At 47.0% G+C, this 14,545-nt stretch overlaps 1 protein-coding gene and 1 pseudogene across 1 annotated transcript; one reads left to right on the forward strand and one right to left on the reverse strand.

The window, feature by feature from the left end:
• Positions 1-1,446: 1,446 nt before the first annotated feature.
• On the reverse strand, positions 1,447-4,995 carry TUFM (Tu translation elongation factor, mitochondrial). Its single transcript, XM_008157702.3, has 10 exons — positions 4,870-4,995; positions 4,561-4,755; positions 3,930-4,096; positions 3,570-3,674; positions 3,319-3,483; positions 3,033-3,165; positions 2,844-2,948; positions 2,578-2,729; positions 2,373-2,492; positions 1,447-1,806 (listed from the first exon to the last, which is right to left on the reverse strand). Exons 1-10 carry the CDS (start codon positions 4,910-4,912, stop codon positions 1,633-1,635), a joined length of 1,359 nt encoding a protein of 452 aa, XP_008155924.1. The 5' UTR covers positions 4,913-4,995; the 3' UTR covers positions 1,447-1,632.
• A 5,457-nt stretch (positions 4,996-10,452) lies between these two features.
• LOC129148667 (F-box only protein 31-like) lies at positions 10,453-11,287 on the forward strand (annotated as a pseudogene).
• The last annotated feature ends 3,258 nt before the right edge of the window (positions 11,288-14,545 follow it).

Raw genomic sequence — 14,545 nt, forward strand, 5'->3', positions numbered from 1 at the left:
TCCATCCAGCCAGGAATCCCCCTCTTAATCCTAAATCCTCCTTCCCTTGAGCCTGTTCTCTGGAGTCAGATCAGGTTGAGTTTTTCCAAACAGCCCTCAGCCTCCCCTCTCAGGACTGCTTAGTAAGATGTCTGGGATATACTCATTTGTCAGGATCCAAGTTTGAAAGGTATACCCATTATTCCCTGCTGAATGTTACCTTTTTTTGTTGCTGTTTTGAGGCAGTATCCTGGTCAGTAGGTTCCTTTTTTTTTTTCTTTTTAAAATTGATTTTATTTTAATTTTTTTTAAATTGAGGTTTTATATGTGTACATATCTTACCATTACCCCCCCCCCCCCACTAAAATTGATTTTAGAGAGACATTGATTTGTTGTTCCACTTTGGTATGCATTCACTGATTGATTCTTTTATGTGCCCTGACCAGGGATCGAACCCATAACCTTGGTGTATCAAGATGCCGCTCTAACCCACTTACCTACCCAGCCAGGGCCTCAAGTTTTTAAAAACCTCAGCATTTTATTCTGATTATTTGATAAACAGCATTTTCCTTCTTAAATCTCAAACGTTGAAAAGTGAAACCTTCATTCTACACCTTCTCAAGCCTGTTTGGAATTGGAGACGGCGGTAATAACCCATCAAGTACAGATTATATGGGTGCTGGTTCCAGAGGTAAGATACAGTCCCCAGTATCAGAGCTTAAACAAGGAGAGGGTGACATTAATGCCAGTGCCTACTCAAGGAGGAAACGAGCTGAGCCCAAGCTGGTTCCAAGTGATAAATCCATTCCCACCTTCTCCCAAAAAGACATCCACTAATATTCTACTGCAGCATACAGAGCTCACAGGACTAGCTTTCAACCCTCTGGCTTCTCTCCAGTCACCACAGCAAAGAGGAGCTTTCATTGAGATGAACTGAGGCTAGAGAGAGAACTCAAGTTAAAATAGCTGGCTTCAGGGTACCTCCTGGGCTTGTGACCCACCCCCTTTTAAAATTATTTTTTAAAATATATTTGATTTTTTACAGAGAGGACGGAAGAGGGATAGAGAGTTGGAAACATCAATGAGAAAGCAACATCGATCAGCTGCCTCCTGCACATCTCCCACTGGGGATATGCCCGCAACCAAGGTACATGCCCTTGACCGGAATCGAACCTGGGACCCTTCAGTCCGCAGGCCGACGCTTTATCCACTGAGCCAAACTGGTTAGGGCTAAAATATATTTTTATTGATTTCAGAGAGGGGAGGGAGAGAAACATCAACGATGAGAGAAAATCATTGATAGGCTGCCTCCTTCATGTCTCCCCACTAGGATCAAGTCCAGGTATATGCCCTGACCAGGAATCGAACCATGACTAGCTCATTGAGCCACACCAGCCTGGCTCTGGCTCCCTTTTTATATTCCTCTATCGTTCCAACTTAAACAAAGGACACAAAACCCAGGCTAGCTTACTATTCACAGAACAGTTTATTGACCTACCTCACCTGGCAGGCCGTGTGGCCCTTCTGGCCAGGAGAAGTGATGGTCTAGTTGCCACTCTGCTGGATTGCAGCCTATGCCCTGGGAAGGGGCATGAGAAACAGAACACTGGCCGGCACAGCCCTGCAGACAAGAGCCTGAGCAGAGGTCCGCACTCAACTCCACTTGATGTTCTTGTCCTCCTCAGTCATGGCTGGTGTGTCAGTGACGAGGCCAGTGCCAATGGTCCGATTGCCATCTCGCAGAGTAAAACGCTGGCCTTTTTCTAAGATCATTGGCTGCCGCAAGATTAGGCTAAGCTTCAAGTCCTCCCCGGGCATAGCAAGCTCCTGGCAGGGACAGAAACAGGGATCGTACATGGCCTTCAAGATGTCTTTATCCCAACTGTTTTGTTGGCTACCAAAGTTAATGGTTATGGGGAAATGCAGCATGATGATTATTTCTGTGAACAGCCTCATCCCAGCTGTCAGGCAGATGCAAACAGAATATGCAAAGGCAAAAAAAAAAAAAAAAAAAGGACCACTGATCAGTATTCCTAAGGTATGTTCTTAAGGGAAAAGGTTTAAATTTTGGACTATGGAAGTGTCTTAGGAACTTCTCTAAGCCCTACGTATAGTAAAACTCTCAAGAAGAAATACCCTTTTCTGAGAAGTCTCTGGGTAAATGATAATATAACTAATTTTTTCAACTATTTCAGCCTAGGGAATAGTGGATGAGGACGCATTCCTCCAAAATCCATTGGTCCAGACCTCCATCACTAGGTTCATCCACATCATCAGCCAGCTTCTCTTCACCCAAAGAAAAGTCACCCACATTGTCACATCTTTGGAACTGTAAGTGAGGCAGGCCTAATATGAAGAGTGCTCCTTCACATCCCATCCCTATGCCCCCATACCTTCCCTGGAGGCAGGATGATACGACAGGCCATGTCCCAGGTCAGGGAGAACATGACAGGCATGAAGTGGGATACAAAGGGCTTGTGGCGGCCACCTTCCTCTTTGGTGAGGATGTAAACCTGGAAAGGAGAGCAAGTCGCTAGAAGCACTGCCTCTCGGGGGCAATCCATCTCAGTCAGCCCTGTCCACTGCCTGAAGCCTCACCTGTGCCTCCACCTTCTGGTGGGGCTGGATGGAACCTGGTTTGGCCATTACCAGGCCACGTCTCAGGTCCTCCCGCTTCAAGCCTCGAACCAGGGCCCCAAGATTATCACCTGCCTCTGCCCTCTCCAGGCTCTTGTGGAACATCTCAATTCCTAGGAGGGAGAAGAGGAGACGAGGACCGCTGGAGCAGAGGGAAGGCACAGGGATCTGCAAGGCAGAGGTCATCCTGGAGCCAGCCCCTGGGTCTCAAGGCTTTCTTCCTATACCTGTTACCACACTGCGAATGTTCTTGTTATGTCCCAGGAACTCACACTCATCTCCCTTCTTCAAAATTCCACGTTCTAGCGTACCTGTCACCACCGTGCCCCGGCCTGGGAGGGAACAAGAAAGGATATTCGGGACCTTGGGCAAGGCTCTTGTTAGGGGGAGAGAATGCAAATGAGTACGGTCCTCACCAGGGATAGAGTAAACGGACTCTATAGGCAGCAGGAAAGGCTTCTCTAGGTCCCGGGTGGGCACTGGGATGTGAGTGTCCACAGCATCCAGCAGCTTCTGCACAGACTTGAGGCCTAACTCAGGGTCACGTTGCTAGAAGGGGTGGGGGAGGGGTATGACAGGACTCTGAAGTTTCCATTTTGCTTACCAAGAACTACTAGTACCCCCCAGACTCAGAGCACGGCTCCAGATGCCTATCCCACCCCGTCCTCTGTTACTACAGCCCCTGCCTGACCCTGCCTTCACCTCAAGGGCACAGAGGGCAGAGCCTACGATGACCGGAGTCTCCTCCCCTTTGTAGCCAAACTCAGTGAGCAGTTCCCGGATCTCCAGCTCGACTAGCTCCACCATCTCAGCGTCCTGGACAGCATCTGCCTTGTTCACATACACCACAACATGCTCTACTCCAATCTGCAGATGGGAAAGAGGGAGATGGTGTCCTAAGGGGCCCAACTCACCACTCTTCCTCTCTCCACTCCCACCCAGGCTCCGCATACCTGTCTGGCCAGTAGTAAGTGCTCTCGGGTCTGGGGCATGGGGCCGTCATTGGCTGCCACCACCAGGATGCAGCCGTCAAGGGGGGCAGTGCCTGTGATCATATTCTGGGGAGAAGGAGGAGGAGGAGAGGAAACACAGCCTCGTTCAGCGACCTCAGCTCCACATCCATCTAGCCAAGCACAGCAATTAGGAACTGAGGCTCACCTTTCTCTGCCATCTCACCACCCACTTTAAGTGGCCATGCCCACAAATCCATGATCTCAAACCTATAGATCTTGAATACCTTAAGCTCCTCCCACAAGCCTACCATTTCTCCTGACAGGAGGCAGCTCCTGGCCTGTCCCCAGCAATGCTCTCACCTTAACATAATCGGCGTGACCTGGACAGTCTGTGTGGGCATAGTGGCGGGCAGCAGTGCTATACTCCACATGAGCTGCATTGATGGTGATACCGCGGGCTCGCTCCTCCGGGGCATTGTCAATCTCTTCATATTTCTTAAACTTGGCCCCACCTCCCTCGGCTAAAACTAATCGGGGAAGGTAAGAGAACAGAGCTCTCAGCTCTAGTTCCAGAGGTAGAGGCCTGGCTTTGGGCACACCCCCAGGTCCCTCCCACTTAAACAACCTTAAACGGACAGCCTGGGGGTGGACCCTCCCTCAACTTCTGCAGAGATAACCAGTCCGAAAGAAAGAAAGAGGCCTGAAGGTCCTGCTCAGCGACTTTCTGGTAAAGTCTCCGCTTACAGGGCGGTCGCTAATGCTAGAGGGAGGCCATTCAGGGTCCCCCAATTTATGCACCACAAAGTTCATGTTCAGGGGAAATCTGTTTCCTTAACAGATATCTTCCAACCCCACCCCCGCCCACTGGAGTTCTGGCTCCTCGGGCTACACTAAACACCTCCAGCAGCCGCTGTGCGGGCCCCGCCTCCCTGGCTCCAGGTCCCGCCTGCAGAGCGGGCCCTGCCGGATGCCCCCTCAGCAAGCCGCTTACTTTTCGTGATGGCCGCGGTCAGTGTGGTCTTGCCGTGGTCCACATGGCCGATGGTACCCACGTTCACATGGGGCTTGTCGCGCACATAGGTCTTCTTGGCCTCCACGGCCAGGCCGCGGCACAAGAGGGTCAGTGCCGGGGCCGTCAGCGGCCGCAACAGGCCCTGCAGCAGTGGGGTCGGGCCGGCGCCGAGACCTGCCGGGGAGAGGCGAGGCGTGGAATCAGGGCGCGGGTCGGAGCTCGGCCACTCCCGACAACCCCCACGTGTCTCCGGACCCCCAAATGTCACCGCCCTCCCCGCCCCCTCACCGCTGAAGAGGGGCGTCGCGCGCAGCAAGGTGGTGACGGCCATTGTGGTCGTACTCAGCCCCAGTACCGCTGCGAGGTACCCGATGCCCGCGCGTGCAGAGAGGGCAATTGCGACTGGAGGTTACTTCCGGCGGAAGTGAAGACCAAGAGGGCAAATCCGGGCACCTCTAGCCACCAATTTTTATGGTCATCTCCGCCGACTTCCGGGCGCGGGCCGGAAGACGTCAAGGAAGGTAAATACTGGAGCGCGGGGGCGGGGAAGGATGGAGGTCTCCACACCCACTCGGGCCCCGCGGGAGGAGGGAGCACGCAGTTCTCTCCGGTGCCGCCAGGGGGCGATGTGAACGTCCCATGATGCACCAGCGCCTGGAAGACCTGTGGACTCTGGGGTTCGCGAGCAGCGGGCTGCGTTTGCGCTTAGGGTAAGGTGACCAGACGTCCTGCTTTTGGCGGGACAGTCCCGATTTTTAACAATTTGTCCTGCGGCGTTTTAAAAAAGTCCCTATTTTTGGAAAGAATGCACGACAAGCTAGGGAACGGCGGGAGAACGGGAAGGGAATAGACGGTTTTCGGCGGCCATGTGGCTATTTAGCCAGGATATGAGTTTTATATTATTTTTGTTAATTTTATAATGTTAAACTTTTTTTTTTACCTTTTTAAAAATATATATATTTTATTGATTTTTTACAGAGAGGAAATGAGAGAGATAGAGAGCTAGAAACATCGATGAGAGAGAAACACCGATCAGCTGCCTCCTGCACACCCCCTACTGGGGATGTGCCCGCAACCAAGGTACATGCCCTTGACCGGAATCGAACCTGGGACCATAGGCCGACGCTCTATCCACTGAGCCAAACCGGTTTCGGCTATAATGTTAAACTTTAATAATAACAAATAATTGTTGAGAACTGATTATCGAGAACTGCTTATCAAACTTCGCATTGTTGATCAGTTAGAATTCGACCACCATTGTTTGGACTTAATGAACAATGGCATTTTTTGGGATTGGCAACGACGAAAACATTTTGTAACTGTCTCTCAGACGATACACATCGTACTGCGTGCTAGTGAGCTAGTTAAACAAGTGATGTCATTACAAATCAGCTATTCAGATAATTTAGGTAAGTAATTTATTTATTTATTTCATAAATACATACATTTTCTTGAATTTAGCAGACAGTACTCGTATTATTTATATTTTATAGTGGCGGCAAAAAGTCTAGCGCCGGCCTTGAAAGTGACACTTACGACTTACGTTTCGGCAAATTCAGAGGAAAAATAATACAAGTTAGTATTGTTATTATTTAGAAAGAAATATAGGATTAAAATAATTTTTAAAATATAGTTACTTTATAACAATCAAATTAATTTAATTTATAAACTAACAATAAAATATGTTCATGTAATTATGTACCTACTTACTGTGTTTTTAAGCAATATGTATATAATAATTTATAATATAATTTTAAATTATTTTTTTTAGATTGTTAACATAATGAGTAAGAAAAGAGGATGCAAATTCAACGATGATCGAAGAAGTGAATTTCCTTTTATTAAAAAAACCAAAAGCGATTACAATATAGACCAAATTTTTAATCAAGAACCCCCCCCCCTCGCTGGGGCCGAAACCGGTTTGGCTCAGTGGATAGAGAGTTGGCCTGCGGACTCACGGGTCCCAGGTTCAATTCCGGTCAAGGGCATGTACCTTGGTTGCGGGCACATCCCCAGTAGGGGGTGTGCAAGAGGCAGCTGATTGATGTTTCTCTCTCATTGATATTTCTAACTCTCTATCTCTCTCCCTTCCCCTCTGTAAAAAATCAATAAAATATATTTTTAAAAAAAGAAGACCCCACCACCGCTCCCCGGTCAATGGTGTCCCGCTTTACCAATGTTAAAATCTGGTCACCTTAGCTTAGGGAGGAGTTAGGTACGGGTAGTCCCGGTCGGGAGGGCGGCTCCCGGCCTCCGCAAGGCAGAGGCAGCAGAGGCGGCTGAAGCGTGGACTGCTCAGGGACCGTCACGCCTCGAATCCCTGGAGTCCGACCCACTGCGCAGGTCTGTCGAGCGGGAGGTGGGACAAGGCCCTGCCGACAGGCTGAGGAAGAGGATCCTAGGCGCCTTTCGGGGGTGGGGCTCAGGTAAGACCCATCTCAATGCTGAGCCTTTGTTTTCTTATCTGTAAAATGGGATTAAGTAGTAATATCTACCATATGGAGAGACCCTGCTCTGGGAATGAATGAGCTGGAGAAAAAGCAGGAGTGGGGTCCTGAGGCCTCCTGGTCGCACAGTCCTTAAACCTCAAATATCTGCCCTCCTAGCCCACAGCCTGCGGGGACAGCCAAAGCGTTGCCATTCACCCCGTCACACTTCAGCAGTCCAAGATATAATTCCCTTGTTGATTGCCTCACCACCCACCCAGTTTTACTGATGATACCAAGGGTGAGGGACCAGCCTCAGGTACCATTAAGAGCAGCTTGAGCCCAGCTGGCCTGGTCGGGTGGTTGATGATTGACCTATGAACCAGGTGTGGACGAAAGGGGCCACATGCAAACCTGACACGCTCAGGGAAGGCCTGCAAGACGGTCTTGCAAACTCAGAAACCTAAAGTAACCACAAAGGATGGTCTGAAAATAAACTTTAACTAAAAGCAGTTATGGTGGGTGCTTACATCCTAGGCCCGTATCTTCACTGACGAGGTCAACCTTTACCTTAACTGAGCCTAGCTGTCTTTTTGCATCTATGATAACATACCCTTGAAATGTTTGGGTAACTTGTAACTTCCCTTTTTCCAGATCCCTTGGGGTACAACCTAATGTGCCTGGGCACCAGGACAGATACCACAAATTCCTTCATTATTATCATGTTAATTGTTCCTGCACCCACCTAAGTATGTGTCTATCATTTTACTTTTTATCAAATCCCAGGGGTTTCCCTGCTCTGCTTCCTCTCTAGTCTATCACCAATGGATTTCATATAACCCACCTACATCCCTTCCTTTGATTGCAATCTATATATATAAAAGCCTAAGCAACCAGCCGGTAGCTATGATGCACACTGACCACCAGGGGGCAGATGCTCAATGCAGGAGCGGAAACCACAGGCAAGGAAACATGGAACAGGCTGATGAATCTCAGAGGGAAGTGGGTGGGGAGAGGGTGGGAAGAGATTAACCAAAGATCTTATATGCATATTAGAGGCCTGGTGCACGAATTCATGCACTAGTGGGGTCCCTTGGCCTGGCCTGTGCCCTCTCTCAATCCGGGACCCCTCGGGGGATGTCAGAGAGCCAGTTTCAGCCTGATCCCTGCAGGCCAGGCTGACGGACCTGCGCTTAGGCTTTTATATATATAGACTAGAGGCCTGGTGCACCGATTCTTGAGGGAGGGCGAAGGCCAGGCCAAGGGACCCCACTGGTGCACAAATCTGTGCACCGGGCCTCTAAGTGTATAAATACAGATGTAACCCGCCATTCTCCAGAGCATTACTAGTATCTCAATCCATTGAGGTTCTGCTTCCCATCAATTGTTGACAGTTTGGCTCAAACTCACAGAAATTCTTTACAGGTTTGAATGTTTTTATGTTAACACAAATAACAGTTGGACTCCCGGTGGGGGTTTGTTCCCTGTAGGGGCACATGCCAGGTTGCAGGCTCCATCCCCAGTGTGGGGTGTTCAGGGGTTCAGCCGATTGGTGATACTCTCTCATCACTGATATTTCTCTCTCCCGTCCTCTCTGAAATCAAGAAAAATACATTAAAAAAAGAGAGAGCAGCTTGAGTCTTTCTTATTCCTGTTTGTCCCCAGCAGCTAACACAGGGTGGGGCACCCAGTGAGTGCTCAGTAGATGTCTGTTAAATGAATGAATGAGTTCAAGGAGAGTATTAGTATATAACCTTTAACTTTCACATCCCCATCTCATCACCCTGGGATGATAATAGCAGCTGCTTATTTTTAACCCTGGTTAATGTTTCCAAAATTCATCAGATCCTAGGACTCAATTAACAATGTTTCAAAAAGATTTCCTATAAATTATGTTCAGTGGGATCTGGGCACAGAAAGGGAAACCATATTTATTTATTACACACACACCCTTCTTAAGCTCAGTGTTACCCTGTGTGGTAGTGAGAGAAGTTAGCTTGAATGCAGGCAGATAGGGCAGGGGTCCAGTGTGAAACAAAGGCAAGTGGAACATAGGCAGGGACAGACATGACAGTTTGAGCAAGCCTGGTCACAAAAACCAACCATGCTGAAAAAAATAGAACGTTTTTGGACACAGAACGGGAGGCATGGGAAACCAAGGGAGAGCCTGCAGCAAAAAAAGTGTACAAATACATATAAACAGAGCAAGTTCAGGTCCATTGCTGGGCCTGAACAATGGAATCAATCAGGTGGTGACACAGGTAGATACAAAGCAGGCTCATAGCAAATATATACCCCTGGACTACAAGACTTTACAGGCAGCCATTATTGGACCCTCCTCCCCATGCGAGGAGTCTAAATCTGCTTGTATTACGTTTTCCATACTTTTGCATAAATCTTCTGGTCCTTGGAGCTCATTCTTCAGTATTGAGAGGCACAACCCCGGAGAAAAAACCTCAACTCACTATTCCGGTTATCAGCAGGAGCTGGTATTGCCCCCATTTTACAGGTGAAAAAACAGCACCAGGGTGATTAAAGAACCCAATAGAACTAAACCCCAAAGTGTGCACTTAACTACTGCACTGTACTATATATGCATCATCCTATATAATAAAAGGGTAATATGCAAATCAACCGAACTGCCGAAAGACCCATCACTTGTTGTGTTTTTTTGTTTTGTTTTTAACTTTTTTTTCATTTTTTTATTAAGGTATTATATGTGTACATATCTTACCTTTGCCCCCCCCCCCTACTTCCATACATGCCCTCACCCCCCAGAGTTTTGCGTCCATTGGTTATGCTTATATGCATGCATACAAGTCCTTCAGTTGATCTCTTATCTCCCTAACCTTCCCGCTGTAATTTGACAGTCTGTTTGATGCTTTACTGTCTCAGTATCTATCCTTTTGTTCATCAGTTTATAATGTTCTTTTTTTTATATATATATATATTTTTATTGATTTTTTTTACAGAGAGGAAGAGAGAGGGATAGAGAGTTAGAAACATCGATCCGCTGCCTCTTGCACACCCCTTACTGGGGATGTGCCCGCAACCAAGGTACATGCCCTTAACCGGAATCGAACCTGGGACCCTTGAGTCTGCAGGCCGATGCTCTATCCACTGAGCCAAACCGGTTTCGGCAAGTTTATAATGTTCTTTACTATCCATAAGTGAGTGAGATCATGTGGAATTTTTCTTTCATTGACTGGCTTATTTCACTTAGCATAATGTTCTCCAATCCCATCCAGGTTGCTGCAAATGATAAGAATTCCTTCTTTTTTATGGCAGCATAGTATTCCATTGTGTAGATGTACCACAGTTTTCTGATCCAGTCATCTGCTGATGGGCACCTAGGCTGTTTCCAAATCTTAGCTATTGTAAATGGGTATGGGTTTCCTTCGGAAGTGTTGCTAAAGTCCTACAATTGGGTCCTCTCTGAGGGGGCATGGCTAGGCCCTGGGGGGCGTGGCTGGACTCTTAGGCGGGACCGGGCCAGTTTAACGCTCGGCTGCAGCGGTTCAGGATATGGTTGGCTGTTACGCCAAGAGGCATGGAGCCGTGCGCTTTCCTCAGCGGCGTGTGCTCTTCGCGGGGATGCGGGTGTCGTCAGCAGCGCCAGGGCCCAGCTGAGACGGCGCCCCGCCCCGGTCCCGGCAGAGAAGCACGTCGAGGCGAACATGGCAACGCTGTGCTGTGCGGCGAGTGGAGGGATCGCGAGCCCCATGCCGCCCCCACGCTGCTCGTTGCAGGACCTGCCGGTGGAGATCTTCGCCTCGCTCCCCGGCACCGACCTGCCCAGCCTGGCCCAGGCCTGCACCAAATTCCACAGCCTCCTGCACACCGACAGCATCTGGAGACGGCGCTGCCGGGAGGAGTATGGAGTTTGTGAAAACTTTCAGAACCTGGAGGTGATGGGTATGTCTTGCCAAGAAGTCTATACGAAGCTGCTCCACCCATACAGAAACATTTTGGGATTGTGGCAGCTAGGTACTGAGTCCCATAGAGAACTGCTGAATGTAGCGGTGAACGGCTTATGCATTACTGGTTGGAAGTACCTGCCTCCCCATAACCTCCATGTGGATGGCCCAATGCAATTGAAGCCGAAATCAGCCATGGTGGAGTGCATGGAAGGCTACAGTAGGCCCCACAGCTGCCACATGCAGATTCAGAAGGATGGGTTCACCACCAAGTGCAATCACAGGATGTCTGGGTGTATCCAAAAGCATTCACCAAAGTGGGTGAGTGAAGCAAGGAAGACCGATCACTTTGATGCACACTGACCACTAGGGGGCAGATGCTCAATGCAGGAGCTGCCCCCTGGTGGTCAGTGCGCTCTCACAGGGAGTGCTGCTCAGCCAGAAGCCCAGAAGCCAGGCTCATGGCTGGCGAGTGCAGCAGCAGTGGTGGTGGGAGCCTCTCCCTCCTCTGCGGCAGCGCTAAGGATGTCTGATTGCCAGCTTAGGGGGGGCGGGCCTAAGCCATCAGTTGGACATCCCCTGAGGGCTCCCAGAATGCAGACTGCGGAGAGGGCGCAGGCTGGGCTGAAGGACCTCCCCTCTCCCCCCCCACCCGAGTGCATGAATCCCCTGCACTGGGCCTCTAGTTTTAATGATAAAATGAGGAACTTGCTAAGACTTATGTCCTGAATCTCCTTAGGAAGGGGCTGGTACACTATAAAAAAGCGTGTGTGTTTTTTGTTGTTGTTCCTCAGTCACTCCACTCCTGGAAATCTACCCTATGACACTATTGACCACTATTGGGTTGTGAGATTTTTGGGGGATGGTAAACTTCTTAAAGAAATAATACTTTCCTTTTTAGTGTTGCTGTATCAATTTTAATGTGTATTTGCTTGAAAAACAGACTGACAAGTAAATACTGTTAAAAATGAATCACAACAAAACAACAAGAAAGCCCACTGCATGGGAGAACATATTTGCCAATGATATTTCCGATAAGGGTTTAATCTCCAAAATTTACAGAGAACTCATACAACTTAACAAAAGGAAGATAAACAATTCAATCAAAAAATGGGCAAAGGATCTAAATAGACAGATCCTTTTTTGAAAGAGGACACACAGAATGCCCAAAGACATGAAAACATGCTCAAAGTCACTAATCATCCAAGAGATGCAAATCAAAACAACAATGAGGTACCATCTCACACCTGTCAGAATGGCTATCATCAACAAATCAACAAATGACAAGTGCTGGCGAGGATGCTGAGAAAAAGGAACCCTCGTGCACTGCTGGTGGGAATGCAGACTGGTGCAGCCACTGTGGAGAACAGTATGGAGTTTCCTCAAAAAGTTAAAAATGGAACTCCCATTTGACCCAGTGATCCCACTTCTAGGAATATATCCCAAGAAACCAGAAACACCAATCAGAAAGGATGTATGAGCCCCTATGTTCATAGCAGCACAATTTACAATAGGTAAGACTTGGAAACAGCCTAAGTGCCCATCAGCAGATGAGTGGATTAAAAAACTTTGGTACATCTACACAATGGAATACTATGTCGCTATAAAAAAGAAGGAACTTTTACCATTTGCAACAACATGGATGGAACTGGAGAGCATTATGCTAAGCGAAATAAGCCAGTCAGAGAAAGATAAATATCACATGATCTCACTCATATGTGGGATATAATGATCAACATAATTTGATGAACAAGAATAGATCCAGAGACAAATGGTAGGGGAGGAGGGGTGTTAGAGAGCAACCAAAGGACTTGTATGCATGCATATTAGCATAACCAATGGACACAGACATTGGGGCAGTAGGGGCTTTCCTGGGGTGGGAATGGCTTGGGAGGGAGACAATTGGGGGAAAAGGAGACATATGTAAAACTTTAGATAATAAAATAAATATATATACATATAAACACATATATATATGTATATATATACTGTATATAAAAGCCTAAGCCAGTGATGGGCAACCTTTTGAGCTTGGTGTGTCAAACTTCACCAAAAAACTGAGCATAACTCGGGTAGTGTGACTTTGAGGAAAAAACATTATTTCACGATATTTATAGTTTAAATAACATAAATGTATAATTGTTATATATAATTGTATTTAATAAACAAAAAAACTAAATATTTAACTTACCTGCTTAGTGACTTTGTTCATCCGTCAGTCGGTTTCTTTTGTTGGTCTTGATATTATTTAGCTTGTGTGGGGTGCCGTGAACTAAGATAAGTGAGGGGGAGGGGGAATTCTTTAACTAACCTGCCTATTAGTGACTCTTTTGTTGCTAAATTTCATTGGCTAAATCTTCAATTGAAGGTTGGTATTTTGTACACTTCAGGCCCAAGCAAGCGCTACTAACTTCATCTGTCAATCTGTTTCTCTTGTTGGTTTTGATATTATTTAACGCTGAGAATAAGGCCTCACAAAAGTATGTAGAGGGAAAAATTGTGAGTAAAGCCATTGCTATATTTTTCAGGGTGCTAAAAGTGTCTGGTAGTCGGTTCCAGGCACTCCAAATTTCCTGTTCGTAGTGGCACTCCTCTTGATTCTCCAAGCGGCACCTTTCCAGATTCTCAAGCTTTGACCTCAAGTCGACAAACACCTGAGCCCAGATACTGTCTTGAAATTCTTCAAGTTGCATCTCCAAATCATCAATTTGCATCCATTGGAAACCATTTAATTCCAAACTACTGTAGACTACTACATCAGGATACTTAATTATTTTCATGGTCTGTTCTAGACTTCTAAATTGACTAAATCTATCACTAAACTGGTCAAATAACAAGTCTAAAACATGCTGGTACTTCATATGCAAGAGTTCCGTTTCATTTTGTACAGCTGCACTGGCCTTCTCAAAATACTTTGTTACTCGAGGAAAATACTTATAAGTTTTAGTTTCTACATCTCGCTTGAAAATTTTAACTTTACTTTCAAAAGCTTTTATGTATCCAAACATAACGTCAATACTTTTGCCAAAACCTGCCAAAACCGGTTTGGCTCAGTGGATAGAGCGTCAGCCTGTGGACTGAAAGGTCCCAGGTTCGATTCCGGTCAGGGGCATGTACCTTGGTTGCGGGCACATCCCCAGTAGGGGGTGTGCAAGAGGCAGCTGATCGATGATTCTCTCTCATCGATGTTTCTAACTCTCTATCCCTCACTCTTCCTCTCTGTAAAAAATCAATAAAATATATTTTTTAAAAAAATACTTTTGCCAAAACCTTGTAACTTTAAGTTCAGTTCATTAATATGAACAGAGAGATCTGTAAAAAACATCAGGGTGTTGACCCACTCATCATCATTAAGCTGAGGGAAGTTTCCCAGATCCTTATCGTCAAGAAATACCTTAATTTCTTCAAAGCACTCCTCAAAGCGCTCAAGAACTTTGCCTCGGCTCAGCCATCTTACATTATTGTACATCAGCAGTCCACTGTAGGTGGAGTCAACCTCCAGTAAAAGTGCCGAAAATTCTCTCTTGTGAAGGGGGCGAGCAGCTATTAAATTAACTATTTTTGTAACAACTGACATTAAGTCGTTTAAGTCTGTGAATCCTGCCTTGGCACATAAAGCCT

This window comes from Eptesicus fuscus, chromosome 4 (assembly GCF_027574615.1).
Source record: "Eptesicus fuscus isolate TK198812 chromosome 4, DD_ASM_mEF_20220401, whole genome shotgun sequence".
NCBI lineage: Eukaryota > Metazoa > Chordata > Mammalia > Chiroptera > Vespertilionidae > Eptesicus > Eptesicus fuscus.